Source organism: Podarcis muralis, chromosome 2 (assembly GCF_964188315.1).
Source record: "Podarcis muralis chromosome 2, rPodMur119.hap1.1, whole genome shotgun sequence".
Lineage (NCBI taxonomy): Eukaryota > Metazoa > Chordata > Lepidosauria > Squamata > Lacertidae > Podarcis > Podarcis muralis.
In genome coordinates this window covers 1150739-1178257 of record NC_135656.1, presented here as the reverse complement: position 1 = coordinate 1178257, position 27519 = coordinate 1150739, and the positions used below count along the sequence as shown (strand labels likewise).

At 45.9% G+C, this 27519-nt stretch overlaps 4 protein-coding genes across 6 annotated transcripts in view; 2 read left to right on the top strand and 2 right to left on the bottom strand.

Annotated features, from left to right (window-relative positions):
- Nucleotides 1–1944, bottom strand: part of PIN1 (peptidylprolyl cis/trans isomerase, NIMA-interacting 1) — a 38341-nt gene extending 36397 nt beyond the window's left edge. The window contains exon 1 of the mRNA XM_028721173.2: nucleotides 1801–1944. Coding sequence (XP_028577006.1) covers nucleotides 1801–1858 — 58 coding nt within the window. The 5' untranslated portion in view covers nucleotides 1859–1944. The remainder of the gene's footprint in view (nucleotides 1–1800) is intronic.
- Nucleotides 1945–2633: 689 nt separating this feature from the next.
- On the bottom strand, nucleotides 2634–9067 carry UBL5 (ubiquitin like 5). Of its 3 annotated transcripts, none has more exons than XM_077923721.1 (5): nucleotides 8936–9067; nucleotides 7602–7847; nucleotides 4470–4553; nucleotides 3620–3657; nucleotides 2634–2906 (listed from the first exon to the last, which is right to left on the bottom strand). In XM_077923721.1, exons 2-5 carry the CDS (start codon nucleotides 7772–7774, stop codon nucleotides 2863–2865), a joined length of 339 nt encoding a protein of 112 aa, XP_077779847.1. In that variant the 5' UTR covers nucleotides 7775–7847; nucleotides 8936–9067; the 3' UTR covers nucleotides 2634–2862. The 3 variants fall into 3 exon arrangements, with proteins under 3 accessions (XP_077779847.1, XP_077779848.1, XP_028577008.1); XM_077923722.1 differs by having other exon boundaries at nucleotides 7719–7847; XM_028721175.2 differs by lacking the exon at nucleotides 8936–9067 and adding an exon at nucleotides 8721–8859 and having other exon boundaries at nucleotides 7719–7847.
- Nucleotides 9048–13279, top strand: FBXL12 (F-box and leucine rich repeat protein 12). The gene is made up of 3 exons (XM_028721171.2): nucleotides 9048–9181; nucleotides 10725–10797; nucleotides 12131–13279. Exons 1-3 carry the CDS (start codon nucleotides 9090–9092, stop codon nucleotides 12947–12949), a joined length of 984 nt encoding a protein of 327 aa, XP_028577004.1. The 5' UTR covers nucleotides 9048–9089; the 3' UTR covers nucleotides 12950–13279.
- A 2288-nt stretch (nucleotides 13280–15567) lies between these two features.
- Nucleotides 15568–27226, top strand: LOC114592881 (hepatic lectin). The gene is made up of 6 exons (XM_028721172.2): nucleotides 15568–15723; nucleotides 17667–17765; nucleotides 24135–24209; nucleotides 25563–25714; nucleotides 26108–26220; nucleotides 26757–27226. The coding sequence occupies exons 1-6, from the start codon at nucleotides 15681–15683 to the stop codon at nucleotides 26920–26922; spliced, it is 648 nt and encodes a 215-aa protein (XP_028577005.2). The 5' UTR covers nucleotides 15568–15680; the 3' UTR covers nucleotides 26923–27226.
- Nucleotides 27227–27519: the final 293 nt, after the last annotated feature.

Below are 27519 nucleotides of genomic sequence, written 5' to 3'. Positions count from 1 at the left end.
AGTGTGATCTTGCTCCTGATTCTTGATCTCTCACTGGCATTTGATACCATTGACCATGGTACTCTCCTGGACTGGCTCCAGGGAACAGGAACTGGGGGCACTGTATTACAGTCCTTGGCCTTCAGGGTATGGTTTTTTTGTGGGGTGGGGAAAGAGAAGAAAAATAATTGGGGGGGATGTGGGAGTAGGGAGGAAGAAACCACCATACAGTGGTGCGTTGCAAGACGAAATTAATTCGTTCCGCAAGTTTTTTCTTCTTGCGAGTTTTTCGTCTTGCGAAGCACGGTTTCCCATAGGAATGCATTGAAAATCAATCAATGTGTTCCTATGGAAACCGACTTCAGACCAGGTCCGGGGACAGTCTGTCCCCCGACCTCTTCTGAAGGCTGGGGGGGGACAAGGGGTTTTCTTCCCACCCCCAGCATTTTAAAAAACCCCGGGACAGCGGAGACTTCTCCGCTGTCCGGGGCGATTTAAAAGCCCCCGGGAAGGCAGGCAGGGGGGAGCAAAGACTTTCGCCCCCCCCCCCGCCGGCCTTCAGAAGAGGTCCTGGACCTCTTCTGAAGGTCGGCGGGGGGCGAAAGTCTTTGCTCCCCCCCGCCTGCCTTCAAAAGCCGTCCGGGATAGCGGAGAAACGAAGGCTGGCGGCGGGAGGAGGTCTCTCCGCCCCGCCGCCAGCCTTCGGAGGAGGTCCGAGGACAGTGGGGAAGACGCGCTGTGCTTCCCCGCTGTCCCGGAGATTTCCCTATGGGCTTTCGTCTTGCGAAGGAAGCCCATAGGGAAATTCGTTTTGCGAAGCGCCTCCAAAACGGAAAACCCTTTCGTCTAGCGGGTTTTCCGTCTTGCGAGGCGTTCGTCTTGCAGGGCACCACTGTATTTTTCCATGGGGCTGTGTTATTTATTATTATTATCAGAACAGTGTAAGTGGTCCTGAGCCCTCAGGATATTTTTTTGGTGGATGAAAAAGGGGCAGGGGGAGAAATAAATGGGGGGAGGGAATAGGAGTAGGAAGGAAGAAGCCATGTTCCAATATCTGAAGGGCTACCATGTGGAACATGGAGCAAGCTTGTTTTCTCCGGCTCTGGAGGGTAAGACTTGAACCCATGGCTTCAAGTTATAAGAAAGGAGATTCCAACAAAACATCAGAAAAAAGTTTCTGAAGACAAGAGCTGTTTTACTTCAGGATGGAGGGTGGTGGACTCTCCTTCCTTAGAGGTTTTTAATCAGAGGTTGGCTGGCCATCTGTCATGGATGCTTCGGATGAGATTCCTGCATTGCGGGGGGGGGGGGGGGGTGGACTAGATGATCCTGGGATCCCTTCCAACTCTACGATTCTATGAAAAGCAGTGAGAAACCACGATTGTTCTCTCTGAGCCAGCTCAGTCAGCAGAGCACGAGACCTTTAATGCCGGGGTCATGGGTTCAAGCCCCACGTTGGGGAAGATTCTTGCATTGTAGGGGGCTGGACTAGATGACCCTGGGGGTCACTTCCACCGCTATACTTCTATGGTTCTACGACTGCGTCGCTGTTGCTATTCTTATTCTTGTGTCCCACAAGCTCCTCCCCCCCCCGCAATCCCCATCGGCCCCGTTATCCCCGCCACCGCCCCCTGAAAGAGACACCTCCCCGCAGCCCCTCTCCCGCCTCCCCTCCGGGGCGCGAAAGGGCCTCCGAGGCGACCGGCCCCGACCGCGAAGGGCGCCTCTCCGCCCTCCTTCTCCCCCGAGGCCCATCCACCCTCCTGCCGGGCCCTCGCCCTCCGCCCGCCCGCCGCCCCTTTCCCTCTTCCGCGGCGGTACCGGAGCTGCGGCTCATGCGCTTCTCCCAGCCCGCGGGGAGCTTCTCCTCCTCCGCCATCTTGCCTCGCCTCACAGAGCACAAGCGCAGAGCCGGCCACGCCCACCTTCGCCTAGCAACGGCGGCGGCGCACGCGCGCTCGCCCTCTAGGCCACAGAGCTCCGCGCCCGCTATTGGTCGCAGTGAGTTGGGAGGGAGGAGAGAAAGCCCCGCCTACCAGAGAAAGAGGCGCCCAATCCGCCCGCGGCCCGTCGGGATGGTGGCCTAGACGCTTCCTCAACCTCGGCCCGCCACATGGTTTGAGACTACAATGCCCAGCATCCCTGACCACTGGGTCTGCTAGCTAGGGATCATGGGAGTTGTAGGCCAAAAGCATCTGGAGGGCGGAGGTTGAGAAGGTTGAGGCCTAGAGACATAGCTGTCAACTTTTCCCTTTTCTTGCGAGGAATCCTATTAGGAATAAGGGAATTTCCCTTAAAAAAAGGAAAACGTTGGCAGCTATACCTAGAGACCAAAAAGGTGGAGAATATTTGGTTCCTTTTGCCAGGCGCCCGCTGCCTGCACACCCACTCTCGATTCCCCCATCTTCCACTATCCCGGGTTAATTTCTAAATAACTCATGAGAGTCTGGATAGTCCAGACTCTTCATCTCAGGGTCGCAGGTTCGAGCCCCACATTGGACAAAAAGATTCCTGCATTGCAGGGGTGGACTAGATGGCCCTATGGGCCCCTTCCAACTCTCTCTCCACTCAGGCCTGCCCACCCATGCACCACGTATTATAGATATCGTTTTCACTTAAGGTTTCTGTGTTTTAAAGATACACTGCACACAGAGTCAGGTCACACATATCGGGTCACGTTTATTATAAAGATTTTTTAAAAACCAAAACAATAAAAGACAGTCTGAATACAAGTTTCCTGGTATTCATTCGTGGTATATTGCGCTCAGGGATAAAATACTCTTAACTAAACCTCATGCAACCAAATACTCAAGAGTTTGTCAAATGAGAAACGAAGAATGAAAAAAAACAGACAGAGAAAAGGCAGCACTTGCCACAACGAAACTACTGATAATATAGTTCTAGGTTCATGCCATCATGAATTTCATCTGGAAGTGAGGAGTTAAGGTGAAATTCCACTGAAAAATATTTCTGTATTTTTATAAATTGGGCTTGATGTATATGATGGGAAAAATCTACCACAATGCCAGAATAATGATACTTTTCAAATTTATCCTAGGTGCTGAAATTCATACTTAATTTATGAATTATCCAAGCACATATACATCCCAACAGATTCGCTCTAAATGCTGCCCAACTGCACAGAGTAGTCATATTTTAAAACTTATGGTACTGTTTTTAATTGTTTTATTGTTGTCTTTACTGTGAATTCACTTCAATATTTTATGGAAAGCATTCATAAGTAGAAACCAATCTACACATCTTTAAAAGTTGTTCATCTGTTCATTACACACTTGGATACGTATGAAAATTATTAAGCACAATGATTCCAGAGATCATCTAGCAAGTTTCTGTCTATGTGCATGGTGGGAAAGTGATTATTATTATTTTATAGATATAAAGTAGTAGAGAAATAGTTTACATAAATTTATTTATGTAAATTATTTATTATTTTTTATTGTTATTATTTATACCCCACTCAACTGGAGTAAAAAAGAAATAAATTAACCATGATCGAAATCTGCTCAATTCAAGCTGAAGAGTATTACCCCCTTCTTTCCTTTCCCTGCCCCTACCCCCTCTGGACCCACCTGGCCAGCCTATTAATTTACCGCAAATCACCAAGATTTTTTAAGGATACAGTCTGCCAATGAAACATGGTCCTTGAAAATTGTATACCTAAAACATTAACAAGAAAGGCAGTTAGTCAACCGTAATTTGTTACACAGCTCAATAAAATACAGCAATTATGACATTGTTAAAATTTTGACAACTAACATGATGGATTTTTAAGAGATTTGTTTCTTACTGCAACTCAGGTTGAAGGATTTGGCCTTGAAAGTCCTAAATGGAATTGGTCCTTAACAACAACAACAACAATTTCATGTGGCTGGGTTTCCCCAGCCTCTTTCTATATGAGGCACACCCACCCTAGACATTAAAAACTATCCATCAGGCCCACTCCACATTGCAACTATGGAGTTTAGCCTATCATCAATGAAGAGTAAGGCCTTTTCAACGGCCTGCCCCTAAGCTATGAGATTCTCTTTTCCTCCAAGTATGGTTGGCACATTCTTTCTATTCCTCTCAGAGGGCAAGAAAGACTTATTTATTTTATCACGGCTCTTCTGTTTGATTTTTACCTGGCAATTTTGGAACTTTGTGCCACTTTCATATTTTCCTTGTTTTGGTATTGCTCATTATACTTTAAAATTAATTGCTTTTAATTGATATTATCAATTGCTGTTTTTGATGATAATTGCTTTGAAGAACCACTACGGTTGAAAGGAACTATACAAATACTGTAAGTGGTTTACGAAGATCAATACTAAGCAGTATAACATCCATGCAGGTCTGTAATCATGTGTGGAAACCTGGAGATCTGGGCTTCTTGTACTGAAAGCATGCACTGTGCTATTGCATTGTTAGTGCTAAGAACAAGCTGAGGGAACTGCCTGAGGGGCCCTGATGCTTTGCTCATTTCTACTCACCATTTCTTCAACACAATCTTGTCCCACCGTGTGCCAGTCTGCGCAGCAATGAGCTTTTTCAAGTCCCTAATGGTGTCGTCAGAGCTGAGTGGTGGTACGAGTTAAGGAAAGGATGTCTTAAATCAAAAGCAGTAAGCAGACTATGTGTAGATTGTGCACCATCTACCAGTCCCAAGCAATTTAGTACCTGGATGCCCAACACAATTGGGGCTGTGTACACATGTATATCACACACAGTGGCCTCGAGTTATGCTTGCAAATACATGGGAGAAGAAACATATTTGGATGTTACAAGCTCAGGGTGGATACCACATAAACAAAGGGTGACTAACCTCTGACCCTTCAAATGTTTTTGGACTCCAGCTCCCATCAGCCCCAGGCAGAATTGCCAATAAATAGAGAGGAGGAAGATTTCAGTCCAGCACCGCCTGGAGGGCCACAGCTTTCCCACTCCTGAGTTAGACATGTACGATCCAAACATACACATATGCACAATCCATACACTTATGACAGAACCCTTTCCTCATCTCCAACCATAAAATGTGTGTCACAATTTATGAAAAGGCATGATTGTGCTGCTTCAGTCACCCAAAGGTTTCCTGCACCCACAAACCACCCATTCCCTTAGACCAGGCACCCCCAAACTTGGCCCTCCAGATGCGTTGGGACTACAACTTCCATCATCCCTAGCTAACAGGACCAGTGGTCAAGGATGATGGGAAATGTGTCCCAAAACATCTGGAGGGCTACGTTTGGGGATGCCTGCCTTAAACCTGAAATCTTCTCCCTAAACAGTGCCAGTTCTCCCTTTCTCTTTACTCCCCAGCTCTTCTGTGAGATCTTAAATACTCAATCCCAACTGAGCTGAAGCCTGGGTACTTAAGCCTGGGCACTTTTTCACCTCCATTTTCACATACCCATTGCCTCTCCTGTTGGCTACCCTAACCAGGTTTCCCCAGCCAGTCTAAGCTGTTTCCTGGGGTGTGGCTGATTCCACATGCTGACAGCTTCTAGGAGCCACAGGCGAGAGCCGAGTGCAGTGTGGGGACCAAAGGTGAATAAACTACCCCAGAAGGAGCACAACGTGTTCCCCAACCAAAGGTACCACCCCTCCCATAAACCCTGCACTCACAGTAAGAGATATCTTATTATATCTTCTTGCTAGCTACACAATTCTGCAGCCAAACATGGAGAAGCAAAAACAAGATCTGGAGCTGACTGTAGCTATAGCGGGGGAGAGAAGGCAAGCAAAATGTGAGGGAGATAGTGAAAGATACAGGAAATTGAATGCAGATTTCCAAAAAATAGCAAGGAGAAACAAGAGGGCCCTCTTAAAGGAGCAATGCAAAGAAAGAGAGGAAAACAATAGAATGGGAAAAACCAGAGATCTATTCAAGAAAATTGGAGATATGAAAGGAACATTTCATGCAAAAATTACCATAATGAAGGATAAAAGTGGTAAGGACCTAACAGAAGCAGAAGACATCAAGAAGAGGTGGCAAGAATACACAGAGGAATTATACCAGAAAGATATGGATGTCTCGTACACCCCAGGTAGTGTGGTTGCTGACCTTGAGCCAGACATCCTGGAGAGTGAAGTCAAATGGGCCTTAGAAAGCATCGCTAATAACAAGGTCAGTGGAAGTGATGACATTCCAGCTGAACTATTTAAAATTTTAAAAGATGATGCTGTTAAGGTGCTACACTCAATATGCCAGCAAATTTGGAAAACTCAGCAGTGGCCAGAGGATTGGAGAAGATCCTACATCCCAATCCCAAAGAAGGGCAGTGCCAAAGAATGCTCCAACTACCGCACAATTGCAATCATTTCGCATGCTAGCAAGGTTATGCTTAAAATTCTACAAGGCAGGCTTAAGCAGTATGTGGACCGAGAACTCCCAGAAGTGCAAGCTGGATTTCAAAGGGGCAGAGGAACCAGAGACCAAATTGCAAACGTGCACTGGATTATGGAGAAAGCTAGAGAGTTCCAGAAAAACATCTACTTCTCCTTCATTGACTATGCAAAAGCCTTTGACTGTGTCGACCACAGCAAACTATGGCAAGTTCTTAAAGAAATGGGAGTGCCTCATCTGTCTCCTGAGAAATCTCTATGTGGGACAAGAAGCTACAGTTAGAACTGGATATGGAACAACAGATTGGTTCAAAATTGGGAAAGGAGTACGACAAGGCTGTATATTGTCTCCCTGCTTATTTAACTTATATGCAGAATTCATCATGCGAAAGGCTGGACTGGATGAATCCCTAGTCAGAATTAAGATCGTTGGAAGAAATATCAACAACCTCAGATATGCAGATGACACAACCTTGATGGCAGAAAGTGAGGAGGAATTAAAGAACCTTTTAATGAGGGTGAAAGAGGATAGCACAAAATATGGTCTGAAGCTCAACATCAAAAAAACAAAGATCATGGCCACTGGTCCCATCACTTCCAGGCAAATCGAAGGGGAAGAAATGGAGTCAGTGAGAGATATTACTTTCTTGGGCTCCATGATCACTGCAGATGGTGACAGCAGTCACCAAATTAAAAGACGCCTGCTTCTTGGGAGAAAAGTGATGACAAACCTAGATAACATCTTAAAAAGCAGAGACATCACATTGCCAACAAAGGTCTGTATAGTTAAAGCTATGGTTTTCCCAGGAGTGATGTATGGAAGTGAGAGCTGGACCATAAAGAAGGCTGATCGCCGAAGAATTGATACTTTTGAATTTTGGTGCTGGAGGAGACTCTTGAGAGTCCCATGGACTGCAAGAAGATCAAACCTATGCATTCTGAAGGAAATCAGCCCTGAGCGCTCACTGGAAGGACTGATCCTGAAGCTGAGGCTCCAATACTTTGGCCACCTCATGAGAAGAGAAGACTCCCTGGAAAAGACCCTCATGTTGGGAAAGGAGAAGGGGACGACAGAGGACAAGATGGTGGGACAGTGTTCTCGAAGCTACCAGCATGAGTTTGACCAAACTGCAGGAGGCAGTGAAAGACAGGAGTGCCTGGCGTGCTCTGGTCCATGGGGTCATGAAGAGTCGGACATGACTAAACGACTAAACAACAGCTACACAATTAAAAAATGGAACCTCCATTCAAACCATGTTCACGTCCCAAGTGATCACTACCTTGCCTCCTCTTTTTTCATACACCAGAGCCTCAAATAAAACACGATTGCTGCATATAGGGCAGGAAGATGCCATTCGAGCCTCCAGCAGAAGCTACTTCTTTTGAGCTTTGGATACTTGCACTTCACTCTCACTTTCTTGCCCAGCCGATCGTTGCAAACCACTTCAATCATCCCGATCAGGTACCAGAACAACCCCAAGAAACTGCTGAGCAAGGAGACCTTTGGCCTCCTGCCTTCTGAGGCTCTGTTGGGAAGAAAAGACAGGATGATTCATTTGTTTAAAAGTGTATGTCTTATGCCACTTGGTCCTGTATACTTGGGGTATACAGTTTTTAAAAGCAGAATCGAAAGAAAATGGGGGGATGCTTTCTCAACTGACAGGGAATACTGATGATTAAAGAAAATTAAGATAGAGAAGTGTTACCAGTACAACTTCTCCCTCCAGAACGTTAACATCATGGGAAATGTTGTCTTTATTCACAACTCTCAAAGGCACATAACTAGGATAAAACACAGGAATCCACTTCTAGTTGTCCCCCAATATTTTACAGTTACACAATAACCACTCTTTCAACAATCCAACTGCAAAGGGATGGATTCACATTCTGTACATTTATCCTCAGATAAATTCCAAACAATTATTATTATTATTACTATCATTTATTAAATTTGCATACCGCCCTTCATCTGAAGATCTCAGGGTGGTTCACAGCATAAAAATGCAGAATAAAAGAAGAAGAAGAAGAGTTTGGATTTGATATCCCGCCTTTCACTCCCCTTCAGGAGTCTCAAAGCGGCTAACATTCTCCTTTCCCCTTCCTCCCCCACAACAAACACTCTGTGAGGTGAGTGGGGCTGAGAGACTTCAGAGAAGGGAGACTGGCCCAAGGTCACCCAGCAGCTGCAGGTGGAGGAGCGGAGACGCGAACCCGGTTCCCCAGATTACGAGTCTACCGCTCTTAACCACTACACCACACTGGCTGAGAACACCACAGAGAACACAATAAAACCACAGAGAACACAATAAAAACAAGCACACTAACGAAACGAACCAATAACCCCACCAGGCACAAGCACATTTAAAGCGACATAGCAAAGAGCTCGAAATGAACCGCACCGGAAGCATACAAAATAAAGGCTGCCTCTCAACGCAAGAGACTCGCGGGCAGAGCAACTCAGCGCAGCGCCTGGGCGGCCCCGGGAGAGGCCGCGCGGGTTGCCCTCCAGCCCCCACCCGACCCCGCCAGCAGGGCCAGAGGCCTGGGGTGGGGCGACGGGAGGCCCGCCCCGTCTCCGGCCCCGGAGGATCCCCGCTTGCCGCCCCGGACCTACCTGAATTCAGCGGACTCTTGACAGCCGGAGACCAGGCGCAAACGGAAGCGACGCCCCGGAAGAGGAACCACGAGAGCTACTTCCGGGGGACTCTCTCCCAGAGGAAGCGGAAGCGAGGCCGGAGCAGCCCGCGGAAGGAACCAACGGCGGCGGAATGGAGCGGCCAGGCCTCTGCGCCCTCCCGGACTCGCTCCTGCTCCGGATTCTGGAGTGCCTGCCGCCGCGCGACCGGCTGGGCGGGGCCCGGTGGGTGTTTCCTTCCCTTCTCCCGGCTTCATGGTTTCCTCCCCCCCCCCACTTCCACAGAGTGGTTCGGTCCATCCTGCGGCTGCCGCTCTCCGTCCTCTCGAGCCGCTTCCTGGCCAGGGCGGGGCTGCAATGCCCAGGCTCGCCTGCAGGGGCGTTGTGGTTGGCACGCTGGAACTAGGACGGGGCGGGGCCGCGAGGGCCCTCTAGTGACTAGTCCAACGCCCTGCAAGGCAGGAATCGAACCCACGGCCCGCAGATTAAGCCTCGTGCTCTGCCCACTGAGCTGTTCACATTATGCCATCATTATCGAATGTGAAATTATCGGAGGCGGTTATTCATGTGTTTATTCCCCCCCATATTATTTTAAAAGTTTATATACTTCATATTTTGCAAAAGAAACTCAAAATGGCTAACGGTTCTAAAAACCACACAACGTTAAGATCAATCCCATTTCTAGCCCCAGCCATATCCAAAATATCAGTGCAAAAAATCTCTATAAACTAAATTACTCTGTTGTTGTTGTTTAGTCGTTTAGTCGTGTCCGACTCTTCGTGACCCCATGGGCCAGAGCACGCCAGGCACCTCTGTCCTCCACTACCTCCCGCAGTTTGGTCAAACTCATGCTGGTAACCTCGAAAACACTATCCAACCATCTCGTCCTCTGTGGTCCCCTTCTCCTTGTGCCCTCCATCTTTCCCAACATCAGGGTCTTTTCCAGGGAGTCTTCTCTTCTCATGAGGTGGCCAAAGTACTGGAGCCTCAGCTTCAGAATCTGTCCTTCCAGTGAGCACTCAGGGCTGATTTCCTTCAGAATGGAGAGGTTTGATCTTCTTGCAGTCCATGGGACTCTCAAGAGTCTCCTCCAGCATCATAATTCAAAAGCATCAATTCTTCGGCGATCAGCCTTCTTTATGGTCCAGCTGTCACTTCCATCCATCACAACTGGGAATTACTCTGTTAACTTCAGTTTAATACACACTTTTTACCTTCTGCCTGCTCAGCTCCAAGCCTCCTCCTCAACCTCCTTCAGCCTTTCTCCCTTATCACACAGCTGTTCTCCTCTCACGGCCACATCAGATCAAAGAGGAGTCTAAGCAGCAGTCATCTGCTGTACAGATTCCAGGAAAGTTAATTTCAGGCAATGTAATTATTCAAGCAGTATGGTTGCCCCCCTTGGTTCTGTGCCGTTTGGCTAGGCTTACCATATGTCCGGAATTTCCTGGATATAGCTGGCAATCAAAAACAGCTGGAAACAGCATTCAGGTGGAAATCATTGAAACATCTGGGACAATATGGGTGTATGGCAGCCCATGTTGGCAGTGTTGTTTTTGGTGATTTCCCTTAAAATTAGTTCAAAAACTTACAGTTTGTTCAATTGTTCGAGATTTGGGCAAAACCAAAAAAGCCCAACAACTTTTCTGTCCCAATTTTCACTTTTTGAAATATAGCAACCCCAGGTATGGCAGGATGCCAGATGATCAACCTGGCTGTTTCATCTCAGGCCCATGACAATGACTCAGCTATTCTCGTCTTTCTGCAGAGTCTGCAGACGATGGCGTCGCTTGGTGCGGGACAAATTGCTGTGGAGATACTTGGACCTAACGCCTTACAAGGTAAAAATGCCTGCCCTCCATCTTAAACTAGTTGCTGGGTAGTTGTGGCAACAGACCTGGGTAGGTAGGCGCATAGGGAGCTGCCCTACACCAAGTTAGAGAAGAGGCCCATCTAGCCAAGTACTATGTACAGTCATACCTCAAGTTACATCCGCTTCATGTTATGTTCTTTCAGGATACGTCCCACGGCGACCCAGAAGTACCGGAAAGGGTTACTTCTGGGTTTCGCCGCTCGCACATGCACAGACGTGCAAAATGATGTCACGTGCATGCGCAGAAGCGGTGAATCTCAACCCGCGCATGCGCAGACGCGGGTTGCCTTCTTTTCATGTTGCAAACGGGCCTCCAGAACGGATCCTGTTCGCAACCAGAGGTACCACTGTACAATGATTGGCTGCAGCTTTCCAGGGTTTCCACCTGGAGATGCCAGGAATGGAAACTGGGACCTTCTGCAGGCAAAGCAAGTGTTCTGCCACTGACCTCTGGCCCTTCCCCCATGTGAGGAGCAGGCTATGCCAGATCAGAGTCAGTGCGAAAACGCTAGAGGATGACTTTAGCCAGATATCCAGTATCCTGGAGCAAAATGATCTAGCGGACAGCAGGCATGAGACTTTCTGCCAACCTGTATAAATTATGCAAATTAAAGTAATGTACTTAATGTACAAAATTCTGTAAATTTAATACACTATTTTGTACAATTTATTTTAGATTTATTAGTCAGGGGAGGATGAGGGCAGGCTTTGTCCTTAGTCACTGGAATCTTAGGCTATAATCCTAAAATTTCTAAGAAGTCAGCCTCATTGAGCACAGTGAGATTTGCTTCTGAGGTCCCACCCCCTTCTCCCTGCATGCATCTAAATTAAAATGAAACATTTCCATCCCTTTCCTGAGTTCCCAAACAGCAAATGAAACAACATTTTGGAAACTTCAACATTTTGCCAGTACATTTGACATCCACATTATAAAGCACATGGCTTCCTCCTAAAGAACAATGGAAGCTGTAGTTTACCCTTCACAGAACCATAATTCCAAGCACCGTTAACAAACTCTAGTTCCTGGGATTTCGGGGGTAGGGGAAACTTTAAATATGCAGTGTGGATGTGACATTAGGAAATTGGCTGCAAACTGTGCATGTTCCGCCATCTGTTGCCCTTTATGTTCCCCCAAGGTGCGAGTCCCACAGAGTTGCATGGGCCTGTCTCCAGCTAAATGAGGACAGCCTTGCAGCCTTGCGTTAGTTGGTCTGGCAGTGATTTGGCAGTTGTAGTGCTCTCTTCCTCGTGTGCCCATGTGGCTTTTGATATGCATGCAAACTTCACTTCCCTGTACTTAGATGTCCTCCAAGGCCCTATGGCACTTGCTGCGGAACAATCTTCGAGGCAGCCTGCGGGCGCTGAAGGCACGGGGATGCCTCCACTCCATTCGCAAGCAAGAAGTTTTTACCCCAGCACTAATGCAGGCCTTGGGCAGGCAATGCCCCAATCTCCACCGCCTGTGCCTGACAGAGACGGACCTTCGCTCACTCTCCTATGATTGCATCCCTTCCTCTGTCACGACCCTGGAACTGAGCTCCTGTGAGATCCCTTCTCTGTGGTTCAAAGTGTCTGAAGCCTCGAAGACCTGCCCTGCCTTTCCACAGATTCAGCACCTTGTAATCCAGAATGTCCCTGCCTTCTCCAGCCAGCACCTGCTGAACATCTCCATCCAGGGCAATCTCAAGACTCTGGTCCTGTCCGAGGCGTACCGGATAACTGTTGCAGGTTTCCAGGCAGCAGCACCACACCTGGGAGGCCTAGAACACCTCACCCTGCGTCGCTGTAGCATTGGCAATTTACTCACACATGTCATTGCGTTCCACATGAGGCACCTGCAAAGTTTGGACCTCGGGGACAATCCTTCTCTGGAAAACAGAGGTCTTCCTTGTTTAAGCAGCTTGCTAGACTTGGAGGACCTCTGCCTGGAGGCCTGTTGCAAGCTTTCCTCAGAAGCCATTGTGGCCGTTTGCCAGAAATTGCCCCGGCTCAGACATCTTGATATAAGGGGGTTAGAGTTCCAAGACCAGGTCATCCACAAAATCCAGGCGGATTTGCCAGGCTGTGTTGTGACAAGTGCTGTCTCCCTTGGAGATTCCAGTGCGGTGTCTACACCGTGAGCCTGTGCACATTGTGGAGAAGCTCTGGGGAGCAAGAGGCAATGAAACCATCACATGCATAGTCTTGATCTCATTTAAGTTGATGGCAACCCAGAGAGAAATGGCAAGGAGCTGCACACTCATTGACAACATGACTTTCAAAGTGTGGCTTCATGTGCTCTGGAACATCGTCACAGCAGAAAAGCTGAGGGTTGTATCCAGTGCTAATTATACTCAGAGTAGATCCAACTGGCAAGATGATTGCACCTCTGAAAGGAAACATGCCTAAACTTCAAGAGTGTTATCATATCAGTTTATTTACCTAAAAAAATAAACATCCATTGCACAGCATACTGAACTGAAGTCCATTGGCTTTACAGTTGATCATCCTTTTCAATGTAAGTCCCACTCAGAGCAAAGCGTAGCAGACTTGAGTCCATTCATTGCAGTGGGCCTGCTTTTAGTAAAATGTAGTCTAACTTCCTATTTGCCTTATACATCAAGAAAGTTCACAAGAAAGATCTCATGTTGTTTTAGGGAAAAGCCAGTGGTAATCCACTCAGAAGATGCCCTCACTTCCTGGTTAGGGCAGGAATCTGGTATTCATCAACTGGAAGGCATAATAGACATAAATGGTGGTTTGCCATTATGAGAATTAAGCCTCTCATGGATTCCTCTCCTATGGTGTGAATGAGGTGACTGAAAGCATTTGCTTCCATTTTTTTATTAACTGCAGTTTAGGGTTACATCCACACCTCTGGTTAATCTTAACTGTGCTTTGTTGAAACAAGCCAGCTTCACAACCCATGGTTTTACATTGGTTTGTATTAAACAGGCGATTGTTGAGACTGAGTTCAGCCAACACAACAAGCTGTGTTAATGAAAGATGGTAACAGAAGCTTCTAAATGTCTGGATGGAATAGATAGAGGAAACATTCAAGACTGAAAGAGGTTCTTAAAAAACAAAAAACATTTTTATGCACAAGAAGAAGTATTAGGGAAATTAGCAGAGAAGCAAGGAAGTGCTGTATCCAAGCACACACACACACCCCCCCATTAGCTCAACTTCGAATAATTTCTCCAGACTGTGCTCTTGTGTAACATGCATTTTAACCTAAATTCCATGCCATAGATAAGATTCTACACCTCTGAAAAATCCTATGTGCACACATAATGTATCATCCAGGAAACAGCTTCCTTAACTGTTCCCTGGGTTAGAAAGCATTATAATATTGACAAGTAGCCTAAACCAACAGTAGCTATTGATTTAGACTGCTGTTGCTGTCTGCTAACTGCTGGAATGCCACAAGAGAGATTTAGGGTCCTTCTGATCTTAAAGTCTTAGCCACCTGCACTTATTACTCGTGTACAAAATAAAGGAAATAAAGGCAAGAAAAGCATCTTCTCCCCCAAGCTATTGAACATCAACCTCAGTTTGTTGGGGGAGGTACAGGTGGTTCCCCCACAAAGAACCTCAAGCTGAGGGGGTGCAAAATAATAATAATAATAATAATACCTACTGAGAAGATCCATAAAAAATAATAAACATTTAGGGGGTGCCAAATTTTGTCCTCAGGGTGCCACATCACCCAGTTTGTGTTTACTTTTGAGGCACAGTGGAGACTGTGTTGCACAGTGGTACCTCGGGTTACAGACACTTCAGGTTACAGACTCCGCTAATGCAGAAATAGAACCTCAGGTTAAGAACTTTGCTTCAGGATGAGAACAGAAATCGGGCTCCGGCAGCGGGAGGCCCCATTAGCTAAAGTGGTACCTCAGGTTAAGAACAGTTTCAGGTTAAGAATGGACCTCCAGAACGAATTAAGTTCTTAACCTGAGGTACCACTGTATTAATGATGTGTGGTTTATTTACACATATATACAACCTGAGCCTATGCTGGAGGGGTTCACAGCACCCCAAAAGTGCCTTGCTTCCCCCACAGCCACAGCCTTAGATTCAGACATAAATCACTCATTGCTTTCTGCATTGCTCTGATTCCAGCTCACTGCTTTGCTTCTAGGTCACATCACTGCTCCAAACTCTGACTTTTATCTGTTGAGAGAGGGGCCCCCACCCATTTGCCCCTGAATCCCCCTTAATGGCTCATCACCCAGGCTGTCAACTCCCCAGAAAACTAGCCTGGCTGTTCCAAGAATGGAAGCCTTGATTAAATTCTAGCACTTGCCAGATCCAGGGATTGGCATCCAGGTCTGGCATCCTGATTAACACCCCAAAATAATTAGAGTATCTTTTCATGACTACGCCAGTTGTAGTTTTATTCCCAGACACAGTTCAAAGTACTGCTTTTAACATTCGAGTCTTCACAGCTTGAGCCCAGGAAAATGATAGGATTGTGTTCTCCCATATCAACCCGTGCAGCTAGTAAAATCACCTTCAGGCGTCCGCCTTAGGGTGATCCCATTTCCCGAAATTACATAGCTGAGAACAGGGAACAATGACCCGGCTTCTGCTAATCTGGTACAATTGCAAAATTCTGCTACAGATTCATCAAAAGACGAGTAGTTGCCCATGAACCTTGCTGGATTTGTGTGCAATGGGCATGCTTTCAAGGGGGAGGTATGTTCTGGAAAGAGGTAGTCTGAGGATAGGAGAACAGGGGTTTCTCCTAAATTAATCATTAACCATCTATGCAGAGCAACCCCAGTAAAATGACAAAAGTCCCTATTTTCAAAAGTGTTTCAAAACAACACCAAAGGCAAACAACACCTTTCCCTCACACAGCTTCCTGAGATGGATGAAGAAAAGTATGCAGATAACTTTCGAACTTCTAAAGGTAAAGATGATCTCCCTGTTCCCCTTGTTTGGCATTTGCCAAAGGTTTTGTAGCTTTTTCCTGAAGGATCGGCCAATCAGTGAGATCCATCAGCTCTTGGGAAGGATCCTCTCCAGGTGACTAAATCCGCTTGAAGTGCAGCAAGTCTAGGGATGGTGGTGGAGCCCACGATCTCTGGAACATTCTCCCAAGTTATGCTTGTTTGGAGCTTTGTTCAGCCCCAAGCAAAGATCTTTGAATTTAACCTGTTTTTAAAGTCACTTTTAACTTGGAATGCTGCTGAGTTTGCTGCTTTTTTCGGGTGCTTTTAATGTTTCTTGGATTTTGTATTTTGAACTGAATACTACTATATTGATTTGCTATTTCTTTTTTCATTTGAAGTGTTGGTGGCAGTCAGTTGCCTTACAACACTTAAGTGGACCCTTGCAGTTAGGCTTGCTAATTATTCCTTGCCCTAAAGAATACATTCATTTTGGCAGCCCCAGTGAGTGTGTGTGGAAATCCTCACCCCAGCCTGAAGAGCCAAGGAGCAGACGCTGAAACCACAAGGCTTTGCAGATTTGCACGTCTGGGTGAAGTGGTCGTCTTAGGCCCGCTGCTTTGGCAAGCAGCCTCAATGAGCACAAAAGAACTTCATTCCGTCCCCACTCACTGAGCTGCGACTTCTGTGCCACACGCAGAACATATTTGCTTGCTACATTTTTTGCCCATCAAAATTAGTGACTAGCCATTTGTGGTTAATGAAGCAAATTTTTTTGATGGCCTAAAAAGGTTGAATGCCACATTTCTAAATCATTAACCACAAATGGTTAGTCTCTCTATTTACCCTCTCAATAAAATAAATTAGAAGAGCCGACCTCAGTCCAAATGAGGCGGGGGGAGTATATCTCCAGATGCACAGAGCGAGGGATGGATTAGTCTACTTCCAGGCTCTGTCAATTCTGCATTCATAAGTCCCTTCTATCCAGCTTCCACTTTCATCTTTTTTTTTAATCCATACAAAAAATTGGACGGGTGACCTTGGGCCAATCACTGCCTCTCAGACAAACCTGCCTCACACGGTTGTTGTGTCAATGGAATAAGGAGGAGGGGAACCATGTATGTCACCTTAAGCTGGTTGGAAGAAAAAGATGGGGTATAAATACAATGCGTGCATCAATCAAATAAGAATTGTATTTAGATACTTTGTCACAGGATAGTATTTAAATACACATATCTCAGTGTACACATTTCTAAACATAAAGGGACCCCTGACCGTTAGGTCCAGTCATGACCGACTCTGGGGTTGCCGCGCTCATCTCGTTTTACTGGCCGAGGGAGCCAGCGTACAGCTTCCAGGTCATGTGGCCAGCATGACAAAGCCGCTTCTGGGGACCCAGAGCAGCGCACGGAAACACCGTTTACCTTCCCGCCAGAGCGGTACCTAGGCTCTGTGGTTTAACCCACGGCACCTCCCTTTTGCGCGCATATATATATATATATATATATATATATTGTCAAGAACTGTTATCTCAAAATTCAGTGTAGGGAAGAATTATGTTCTGATTAGGAATGGTGGAGAAATTATGTTCAGTTCACACAAATTTTTGTGAGGACTTTTTAAAAAATTGCACACTGATGCAGTGTGAAATGTGGAAAATTGAATTTAAGAATGGAAAAATGAGAAACCAGGAGAAACTGAGCTTAGTGGATTTATCCATCTCTGGTTTGGATCCAGGTATTTGTCCCATAGGTGCAGATTAGGTTGGTTAGCTTTAACATGCAGACCTAACAAAATTCTCCTCCATCTCTGTATGCATGTAAAAGTGATTAGAAGCTCCTATGAAGGGAAAATGCACCAGCCATAATCCTTTCTTGAAGGCCAATACTTTTTACCTTACTTTTTACCAAAGAGAAGTCTGCATAGGGTCAAGTTCCCATCATCTCATTTTCCTCTTATGAAGGGAGAAATCTTATTCAGAGGCCATTTCTCCTGATCTATGCACTGTTGGGTGTCTCCTACCTGCTGATTGTCATTGGCTTTGTGGTGGCCCTCTCCAAAGGTACGTTTTCTCCTTTACTGCCTACATCATGTCATCTGTAAATCAGAGAACTGTTTTGGGTGGAGTTTATGGGCTCAGGTAGCAGCAGAGCCTGCAGCAAACACTCTTGTCACGGACTGGTTGGACATAGAGGAACGGTGGGAAGAACCAGCTGGGAAACCACCATAGAAAGAAGGCTCAGAGCCTAGGAAGTGGCAGTGGGACAATGTGTGGTTGCAGGGAGAAGTTGGGGAAGACTGGGTAGAGGAGGTGTCAGGAACCGAAGGGGCTATAGGGCATAGTGAACTGGAGAGCCTGTGGCAGAGAGAAGATCAGAAGCTGAAGCAGGTGAGTGAGAGGAGGGAAGTCAAAAGGTAGAGATGAGTCCAACTGGGGAAGAGTCACAGGTATCTCCCCCTCCTGTTGTGACAAGCTCCCCTCCCTCCTGTCTCCCAGAAGCAAGAAAGGCATGAAAAGGGCAGAGGAGAGGTTGGCTGCATGTGGGTGCAGTCTCTGACTGCTTGGGAAAAGCCCTAGAGAGGAGGGAATTTTAGATGGCTGTGAGGGGGTAGGGTCTCAGCAACTGGTTTTCATGGAGTAAGACCACCAGGAATGAGCTCCTGTGCTCGTTGTTGTTGTTGTTTAGTCGTGTCCGACTCTTCGTGACCCCATGGACCAGAGCACGCCATGCACTCCTGTCTTTCACTGCCTCCCGCAGTTTGGTCAAACTCATGCTGGTAGCTTCGAGAACACTGTCCAACCATCTCGTCCTCTGTCGTCCCCTTCTCCTTCTGCCCTCCATCTTTCCCAACATGAGGGTCTTTTCCAGGGAGTCTTCTCTTCTCATGAGGTGGCCAAATTATTGGAGCCTCAGCTTCACGATCTGTCCTTCCAGTGAGCACTCAGGGCTGATTTCCTTCAGAATGGATACGTTTGATCTTCTTGCAGTCCATGGGACTCTCAAGAGTCTCCTCCAGCACCATAATTCAAAAGCATAAATTCTTCGGCGATCAGCCTTCTTTATGGTCCAGCTCTCACTTCCATACATCACTACTGGGAAATCCGTGGCTTTAATTTTACGGACCTTTGTTGGCAAGGTGATGTCTCTGCTTTTTAAGATGCTGTCTAGGTTTGTCATCGCTTTTCTCCCAAGAAGCAGGCGTCTTTTGATTTTGTGACTGCTGTCACCATCTGCAGTGATAATGGAGCCCAAGAAAATAAAATCTCTCACTGCCTCCATTTCTTCCCCTTCGATTTGCCTGGAGGTGATGGGACCAGTGGCCATGATCTTTGTTTTTTTGATGTTGAGCTTCAGACCATATGTTGCGCTCTCCTCTTTCACCCTCATTAAAAGGTTCTTTAATTCCTCCTCACTTTCTGCCATCAAGGTTGTGTCATCTGCATATCTGAGATTGTTGATATTTCTTCCGGCAATCTTAATTCCGGCTTGGGATTCATCCAGCCCAGCCTTTTGCATGATGAATTCTGCATATAAGTTAAATAAGCAGGGAGACAATATACAGCCTTGTCGTACTCCTTTCCCAATTTTGAACCAATCAGTTGTTCCATATCCAGTTCTAACTGTAGCTTCTTGTCCCAGACAGAGATTTCTCAGGAGACAGATGAGGTGATCAGGCACTCCCATTTCAAAGGCTTTTGTGTAGTCAATGAAGGAGAAGTAGATGTCTTTCTGGAACTCTCTAGCTTTCTCCATAATCCAGCGCACGTTTGCAATTTGGTCTCTGGTTCCTCTGCCCCTTTGAAATCCAGCTTGTACTTCTGGGAATTCTCGGTCCACATACTGCTTAAGCCTGTCTTGTAGAATTTTAAGCATAACCTTGCTAGCGTGTGAAATGAGTGCAATTGTGCGGTAGTTGGAGCATTCTTTGGCACTGCCCTTCTTTGGGATTGGGATGTAGACTGATCTTCTCCAATCCTCTGGCCGCTGCTGAGTTTTCCAAATTTGCTGGCATATTGAGTGTAGCACCTTATGAGCATCATCTTTTAAAATTTTATTTATTTATTTATTTAATATTTTTATTGCATTTTTTAAGAAAAGAAAATCACCAAGCATATAACAAACACAGAAAGTATAAAGAAGAAGAAAGATAACAAATCACAACCTTTCATACATTTTTTCAAAATCCTCTGGACTTCCTCACGTCTCCCTTTCCTGCGTTCTCCGAACAAAAGTTATGTTCCGCAATTTATTACCTTATTTCAGATCTTGTGTTCTAAATCTAATGTGTTATGCCTCTAGCATTAAATATTTCCATCAAGTATTTGACTACATAACCTTACTTCGAATCTCATCTTTATGGTTCAACTTATTCTCATACATTTCTCATCTAGGCTACTGATGCCAAGTTCCTTCCTTTCATGCACTTTCTTAACATTCAAACAATTTATAAAGTCTTTGTAGGTAATCTTTAAACTTCTTCCAGTCCTCTTCCACCTCCTCTTTTCCCAGGTCTCGAATTCTGCCAGTCATCTCGGCCAGCTCCATATAGTCTATCAGTTGCGTTTGCCATTCTTCCAGTGTGGGCAAGTCTTGTGTCTTCCAGTGCTTTGCGATGAGTATTCTTGCTGCTGTTGTTGCATACATAAAAAAGGTTCTATCCTTCTTTAACACCTTCTGGTCGACAATACCCAGAAGGAAGGCCTCTGGTTTCTTAGGAAAGGTATACTTAAATACCTTTTTTAGTTCATTATAGATCATTTCCCAGAAGGCCTTCACTCTCGGGCAGGTCCACCATAGGTGAAAGAATGTTCCTTCAGTCTCCTTACACTTCCAACATTTATTGTCATGCAAATGATATATTTTTGCAAGCTTGACTGGGGTCATGTACCACCTGTATATCATTTTCATAATATTTTCTTTCAAAGCATTACATGCCGTAAACTTCACACCGGTGGTCCATAACCTTTCCCAGTCAGCAAACATGATATTATATCCAATGTCCTGTGCCCATTTTATCATAGCTGATTTGACTGTTTCATCCTGTGTATTCCATTTCAACAGCAAGTTATACATTCTTGAAAGCACCTTAGTCTTAGGTTCTAACAGTTCTGTTTCTAGTTTCGATTTTTCCACCTGGAATCCTATCTCATCTTTTAAAATTTTAAATAGTTCAGCTGAAATATCATCACTTCCATGGGCCTTTTAGTAGCAGTGCTTCCTAAGGCCCATTTGACTTCACTCTCCAGGATGTTTGGCTCAAGGTCAGCAACCACACTTCCTGTGGTGTACGAGACATCCATATCTTTCTGGTATAATTCCTCTGTGTATTCTTGCCACCTCTTCTTGATGTCTTCTGCTTCTGTTAGGTCCTTACCACTTTTGTCCTTTATTATGGTAATCTTTGTACGAAATGTTCCTTTCATATCTCCAATTTTCTTGAACAGATCTCTGGTTTTCCCCATTCTATTGTTTTCCTCTATTTTTTTGCATTGCTCATTTAAGAAGGCCTTCTTGTCTCTCCTTGCTATTTTTTGGAAATCTGCATTCATTTTCCTGTATCTTTCACTATCTCTCTCGCATTTTGCTTGCCTTCCCTCCCCCGCTATTTGTAAGGCCTCGTTGGACAGCCACTTTGCTTTCTTGCATTTCCTTTTCATTGGGATGGTTTTCGTTGCTGCCTCCTGTACAATGTTACGAGCCTCCATCCATAGTCCTTCAGGCACTCTGTCCACCAAATCTAAATCCTTAAACCTGTTCCTCATTTCCACCGTGTATTCATAAGGGATTTGATTTAGATTGTATCTTACCAGCCCAGTGGTTTTTCCTACTTTCTTCAGTTTAAACTTGAATTTTGCTATAAGAAGCTGACGATCTGAGCCACAGTCAGCTCCAGGTCTTGTTTTTGCTGACTGTATAGAGCTTCTCCATCTTTGGCTGCAGAGAATATAATCAATCTGATTTCGATGCTGCCCATCTGGTGATGTCCATGTGTAGAGTCGTCTCTTGTGTTGTTGGAAAAGCGTGTTTGTGATGACCAGCTTGTTCTCTTGACAGAACTCTATTAGCCTTTGCCCTGCTTCGTTTTGATCTCCAAGGCCAAACTTGCCAGTTGTTCCTTTTATCTCTTGCCTCCCTACTTTAGCATTCCAATCCCCTATAATGAGAAGAACATCCTTCTTTGGTGTCATTTCTATAAGGTGTTGTAAGTCTTCACAGAACTGGTCAATTTCAGTTTCTAAAGCACCAGTGGTTGGTGCATAAACTTGGATTACTGTAATGTTAAAAGGTCTGCCTTGGATTCGTCTCGAGATCATTCTATCATTTTTGAGATTGCATCCCAGTACAGCTTTCGCCACTCTTTTGTTGACTATGAGGGCCACTCCATTTCTTTTACGGGATTCTTGCCCACAGTAGTAGATATGATGGTCATCCGAACTGAATTCGCCCATTCCCATCCATTTTAGTTCACTGATGTCCAGGATGTCAATATTTATTCTTGCCATCTCATTTTTGACCACCTCCAACTTACCCAGGTTCATGGTTCTTACATTCCAGGTTCCTATGCAATATTTTTCTTTACAGCATTGGACTTTCCTTTCGCTTCCAGGCATATCCACAACTGAGCCTTCTTTTGGCTTTGGCCCAGCCGCTTCATCAGCTCTGGATCTACTTGTACTTCTCCTCCGCTCTTCCCCAGTAGCATGTTGGACACCTTCTGACCTGAGGGGCTCATCTTCCAGCGTCATAACTTTTATATGCCTGTTGTCTTTGTCCATGGAGTTTTCTTGGCAGGGATACTGGAGTGGCTTGCCGGTTCCTGCTCCAGGTGGATCACGTTTGGTCAAAACTCTCCACTATGACCTGTTCATCTTGGGTGGCCCTGCACGGCATAGCTCATAGCTTCTCTGAGTTATTCAAGCCCCTTCGCCACGTCAAGGCAGTGATCCATGAAGGGGCCTGTGCTCATTAGGCCTGACATTTAGCTAAGTCTGTGGAGATTGTGGTTTTGCTAAGATTTAACTCCAACTTTGAGCTGTGTGATACTGACTGGCAGGCTCCTGTGACAACTCTCCCTACCCTCCTTTGGCTGGCAGATTCAGAGGCTGTGATTTGGTTCTGAGGCAGGAAAGAGCTGTACAGAATCTGGGGCATAAAAGCTGACCCAGCCAAACTGCTACAGTGAGGATGCCTTTGGGAAAGCTCTGCAGCTCAATGTCAGAGCATCTCCTTGGTGTCCAGAAAGTCCCAGGTTCAGTCCCCAGCACCTCCAGATATGGCTGAGAATGTCCGTGGTCAGAAACCTTGGAGAGCTGCTGCCAGCCAGTGCAGTCCACACTAAGCAAGAAGGTCCATTATAAGGCAGATTCCTATGTTCCCAACCCTGAGAGTGCAGAAGATGCAGCGATCAAGGAAACATACAGAACAGCCTTGCGTGCTCCGGTAGAGGTAAAAAAGATGGCACTTGAGTGTTTATGTGTGGGCTACAGGTTCAAACATACACACTCACTGAAAATGATACTGATGATTTTAACTTTTTAAATATATCAGTACATCCCCAAATTCTGACAGCCAGTCCAGCATTTTGGGTGGACTCCAATTGGTCCCCTTGCACCTCCCAAAGGCGCTTTTTTCCAGCACAGCCTTCCTCAGCCTGGTGCCCTCCAGACAGCACTGGCCCACCCATGAGGCAGGGTGAAAGAGCCGCCTCAGGCGGCAGAAGCCAAACAAGCAGCATCCCCATGGACACCTCAGGCTGCCATCTCAGCCAGCAGAGCAGTCTTGCAAGATCTCTCTGGCACTTCTGCTGGTGCCTCTGCTGCCCCTGCCTACAGGATTTCCTGTTGGGCACAACCAGCATGGTCGGAGATGGCAGGAGGTGACTTATCCATACCATAAATTTCAAGCACATTTCTTTCCCCCAAAGAATCCTGGGAACTGTTGTTTGTTAACTGTGCTGGGAATTGTAGCTCTGTGAGAGGTGAGCTGCAGTTTCCAGGATTCTCTGCAGGAAGCCGCATGATTTGATTTCACATTCTGTGGATGCCTCTCCAGTCATGCCAGAAGAGGAGAAATGGTGTCCCTGGAGCCCCACTCTGCCCTACAATGCCTTCCTCGCAATGGGCTCCAGATTTGGGGCTCCTTCAGAATTAGGAGGGAGATGGTGTGATGGGTGAGAGGGAAAGTCCTCTTCCCTCCTTTTCAGCCACCAGAGGTGGATCCAAAGCCATTCTGTGAGCACAAGGTCGATTCTGCCCTTTGCCTGTTATACAAAAAAAGCTGCCAAAAGGTTCAAAGGTTAAAAAAACACCCATAACAAGGATGACCTTTTCATGCTGGCTTGGCATTCCTACTCTTATGTAACTGGAAATGGGTAGCAGGATGAAGGAAGATTCTGACATATATTTTTCTCCCCCTCTTTATCACGCCAGTTGCATTAGCATCCTCAGAAATCAGCAAGCTCCACACAGCCCTTGCGAAGGATCCCTACGGACATGATTTTCACTGTAAGTTTCTGTTGCTACAAAGACCTCAGTCTCCAAGTGTTGAGAGACTTCAGGGGTGTCGGCATTTACCTCAGGTTCAGTTTCCCTGAAATGAAGGTCACAGGAGAGACTGGTGTGTTTTGATATAGGGTTCTATTTACACATATATACATCCCGAGCATAAGATGGAAAGACTCACAGCATTAACAGATTTGCTCCCCCATTAGGCTTCCAGACCTCCCCCCACCTCTGGGTCAAGGGAGCTGACCAAGAGAACAGCTCCATCACAGATCAGAGGACTACAGGGAAACGCCAGTCTCTCTATTAAAGCTCTTCCCTTCCTCTGGGGTGTGCCTGGTTGTCCACCACCAGGATCTAGGATCCAAATCCTCTTCTGGGATTTCTGGGGGAGATCTTGGTCAGGTGATTCCACCGCTCCTCTCTTTGGTTAGCTAGTGTTCTTGACCCTTAACAAGCTTGGCCATTAACAAAGAAAATGGTTCCTTCTGCTACAGAATCTCATCTTACAGATGGAAAACCACAGGCTTGGAGGGGACCCCAAAACACCATCCAAACCAACCCCAAGCTTATAACACTGTATTCCCCTTTGCAGGGAGGGGCTGCCTTCCCAGCCTCCACCCAAATTCTGCTCCAAGTCCTTTTAGGTGATCCCACAAGAAGCTCAAAGTAAGAGAGTTGTTTCTAAAAACTACCCGTTTCTGTTTTTTATAAATGAACTGATTTCAGCCTCTCCTTGTGAAGTGATCATAATCGGCAAGACAGTACTTCTGACCTATGCATCCTGTAACTTATTTACTTAATGACTTAAAATTAAAAAGTTTTCTTTTTTGAGATTAGTGTTACGTGTCCATACCTGGAGTCACATTAGTCATGTAAATACATTGCAGAATAAACTGTGCAAATTAAAATTTATAGATGGGAAGCCATGTGGAGAGGTGTCTGCAGTGTTGGACTTGAACCTGAGAAACCAGGCATGAAGCACTGAGCCCTGCAATGCCTCTCAGCCTAACCTACCTCACAGGACTGTTGTGAGGATAAAGCAGGGGAGTGGGGAACCACCTATGCTACCTTGAGATCCTTGGAAGAAAGGTGGAATAAAAATGTAATAATAAATAAGTCAGTTTAAAAAGGATAGATGTATTTAATTTATGCTGCCTATGCACCATCTAGAGCACATTGAACACAGCACATTCAAAGTACATGGTTTGCCCCCTCCCCAAGAATCCTGGGAGCTGTAGTTTGTTACGGTTACAGTTCAACACTACGTCTGCAGCACTGAACACACAACGCTGCGTCACTAGCTAGGCTAGTGCCAAGTTCTCTCTCTCTCTCTCGTCTTTTTCCTTTGCTCAGTGTTTCCGTGTGGTGCCGACACCAGACAATGGGAATATTTCAGTGGGAAATGCTACTACTTCTCCCTGAAGGCCGTGTCCTGGCACATAGCCAAAGCGCAGTGTGAACAGCAGCACTCTCAGCTGGTCATCATTAACAATTTGGCCAAACAGGTAACAAGATGTGAAACATATTTTCCTTGATCACTCACTCACTTGCCTAAGGCAGGCAAAGTGCTCTTGCCCATTGGTTGCAGCGGAGCAACTCTTCTCCTTCTCTGCAAAGTAGGCAGCCCAGAAACTTCATCTTCATGCAAACACAGAAGCAATGGTTGCAAGAAGAGAACTGGCCCCATCGACACAGGCACTTCCGCCTACACAGTGGAATTCCTGTCCCTGTACCCCCCACACACACACCCCAAGTCTGCTCTGGACATTGGAGAACCCCAGGAAAAAATTGGGAGGGAGGGTGAGGAAAAGGAGAGGAAGATGGAAGTGCTTGCGTTAACGGGATGCCTTGGCTTGACACAGCCCCATATTTCTGTATTTTGGATTTGCCTCTTGCAGAATTTCATACAGACACGGACCAGGAATGAGCGCTATTGGATTGGACTCCATGACCAACACTCAGAAGGCGAGTGGAAATGGCTGGACGGCAGCAATTACAGGACAGGCTTCAAGTAAGCACTGGGCAACTCCTCTGGGGTCATTGTGGGACTAGGCCAAAGGCCCACCTAGTCCTGCACCCCCCACTCCCGAGGCCACGGCCCCCTCACGGCTGTTTCTCAGTGACTGGAGGTCACAAGGGGTGACAGTGTCACTGCCAGTTTTTCATATGGGAAGCAACTTGGTCACACCGGTCCTGTGTTTGGAAGGCTGCAACCCTATGGAACAATAATATAATAACCCTATAATAATATTATTAAAAAATAATAATATATTATAGGCTGCAATCCTATGCCCACTTGAGCCCCAACAGACACAGTGTGAAGCTCATCTCTGAGTAGACGTGTACAGGGAATAAATACTTTTAGTTGTAAAAGTAAATAGGCTTTCAATTTTAATTTAGGGAGGAAAGTATTAATCTGTTAGAGGTTTGGGAAACAGTGGCCTAGAATTCCTAGTGGGTGAACATAAATAGGTTTAGTGAATTTTTGGTGGTGATGATAATGCTGATGATGCTCAGAGAGAGACAGACATCTTGCTTCCATCACAGGAACTGGAAGCAAGGAGAACCCAACAGTTATCAAAACCAGGATGAGGACTGTGGCCAACTTTGGATCAGCGGGGAATGGAATGACTACACCTGCAGTTCTGAATCCTTCTATGTCTGTGAGAAAGCCTTACCAGTGAAGCCGACACCTGCATCCAAGAGAACCTGAACACCTGCCTTGATCTTCATGCTTAATATGAGCCACTGCAAACCCTAACCTGGTGACAGCTCCAAAAAAAGCAATGTCAGGAAAACATTATTATCATTATTATTTTTAAAATATCAAACAAACTTTCAAGATTTCATTTAAAAACCCAATTATTTGGGGAAAATGTCAGATTTACTGCTGACATAGAAATTCTTAAGCAATTGTTTCTTCCAAACTGTGGGAAATAATTCTGTCCTTCCTTACAGGGTTCCTGAGGTGATGTAAGAAAAGCACTTTCAACACTATAAAGTATTATATAAATGCAGCTGCCACATGTGTTGTTTTGTTATTTTAGTGACTGACCCTTTTGAAAACACCCACATGAAATTTCATATAAAAGATACCCCCCAATATTGATACGTATTTGCACAGCAGGTATGTGCCGGGAGCCTAGTGAAATCAGAGACACAGAGAGCTTCTTTCAGTTCTTTTATTTAAATCAACAGAAATACACAGAGAGGCCATGAATTATGCTCCCCCAATCTTGAGACTTTGCTCAGAATGCCTGCTCCACCCCCCCTTGCGGTACTTCCTAGCTTCCCAACCCCTCCTGCTGCC